At 45.1% G+C, this 1439-nt stretch overlaps 1 protein-coding gene across 1 annotated transcript in view; it reads left to right on the top strand.

The window, feature by feature from the left end:
• The first annotated feature begins 124 nt into the window (after positions 1-124).
• The window catches only part of PCYT2 (phosphate cytidylyltransferase 2, ethanolamine), a 55191-nt gene continuing 53876 nt past the window's right edge, over positions 125-1439 (top strand). The window contains exon 1 of the mRNA XM_077458858.1: positions 125-250. Coding sequence (XP_077314984.1) covers positions 171-250 — 80 coding nt within the window. The 5' untranslated portion in view covers positions 125-170. The remainder of the gene's footprint in view (positions 251-1439) is intronic.

Below are 1439 nucleotides of genomic sequence, written 5' to 3'. Positions count from 1 at the left end.
TGGTTTGTAGTAAACTTTTTGTGTGTGGGTGATTTTATGTTCTGCCTGGAGTAAAGATGGCCGCAGGAGGAGGAAGCGTTTGGCGTTGCTATGGTAGCGCAAGGGTGAGTCACTTCCGGGGGAGCGTCCGGGTCGGCTTCCGCTAGGTTGACACCTCATTAGAGCCCAGGATGATTCGGAACGGACACGGTTACTCCGTCCCAGAGAACGAGCCTTCCCGGCGGACTATACGGGTGTGGTGCGATGGATGGTGAGCGGCGGCCGCGGGGCTGCATTCTGATTGGCCCGATGACTCATACGCAACGTTCACATTTAGGGTGTTGGGGGAATCCGATCTGATCCCGGAGTTACGATGTAACACCGATCCGGGGTCTGCTATTGGCTGGACGGAGACTGCTGATCGCGTGCAGGACAGTCCCCTCCACCAATGGGGTCATAGGGGGAAGAAAAAAATGTGTGTGTATATAGATTACAGTATATATTGTGTGTGTGTATATATATATTATAAAATCATTTCTCTGCCACCAATGATCTGATCTCTATAGACTGTCTCACATTTGTAAGATTTATCACCAATTTTTTTATTTAATTTTTTTGCCCGGCACAAATTGATCACAAATTTGGTTGGGTTTGCATCTACAAAATAAATAAATCCTATACGGTTTTTTATTTATTTATTTTTTATTTTTTTTCTTAGGAAAAAAAAAAATCAAATACATACACACTTGTAAGAAAATAAAAAAATAGTATTATATATATATATATATATATATATATATATATATATATATAATATAATTTTTTTTTTTTTTCTTGGAAACATGTGTGTCCGCGTTCATCCGATTCCCCCATAGAGGAGAGCGGAGAGCTGACAGGGCGGTCCCTGCACAGTGTGCCGGGACCGCCCTGTTATCCGCTGGCTCAGTGAGGACAAACGGATCGATCCCCGCTGAGCAAGCGGATCATTACTGATCCGTCCCGTGTGAAAGGGGCCTAAAAAAATAAATAAATAAAAAACCATCACCACCCCATGTGCATTGCATTGCTGTGGTCTGCTTTGAAAACCAGTATGGCATCTCATACGTCTATTACCAGTGGGTTGTGACCCAAAGCACCGCTGCAGTGAGTGGAATTCTCACGTGTGACATTTTAGACCCCTTTCACATTGGGGTGGTTTTCAGGCACTTTTAAAAAAAAATAATAGCGCCTGAAAACCGCCTCCCCTGCAGCCGCAGTGTGCGAGCCCGAGTGCCTTCTCACTGGAGTGGTGCGCTTGCAGGACAGGGGAAAAAAAAAAAAAAAAGTCCTGCAAGCAGCATCTTTGGGACGGTGTATACAGCGATCCTGCACCGCCCTGCCCATTGAAGTCAATAGGCGGCTCTGCCAAAGCGCTTTGGCAGTGGTGATTTTTTTTTTACTGCGCTTTTACCCCCTTCTGG

This window comes from Lithobates pipiens, unplaced genomic scaffold (genome assembly GCF_037356315.1).
Source record: "Lithobates pipiens isolate NorthernLeopardFrog02 unplaced genomic scaffold, aLitPip1_a1.2 Scaffold_28, whole genome shotgun sequence".
In the NCBI taxonomy this organism is placed as follows: Eukaryota; Metazoa; Chordata; class Amphibia; order Anura; family Ranidae; genus Lithobates; species Lithobates pipiens.
The sequence above is the reverse complement of the archived record's forward strand: the minus strand, read 5'-3'. Positions and strand labels throughout refer to the sequence as shown.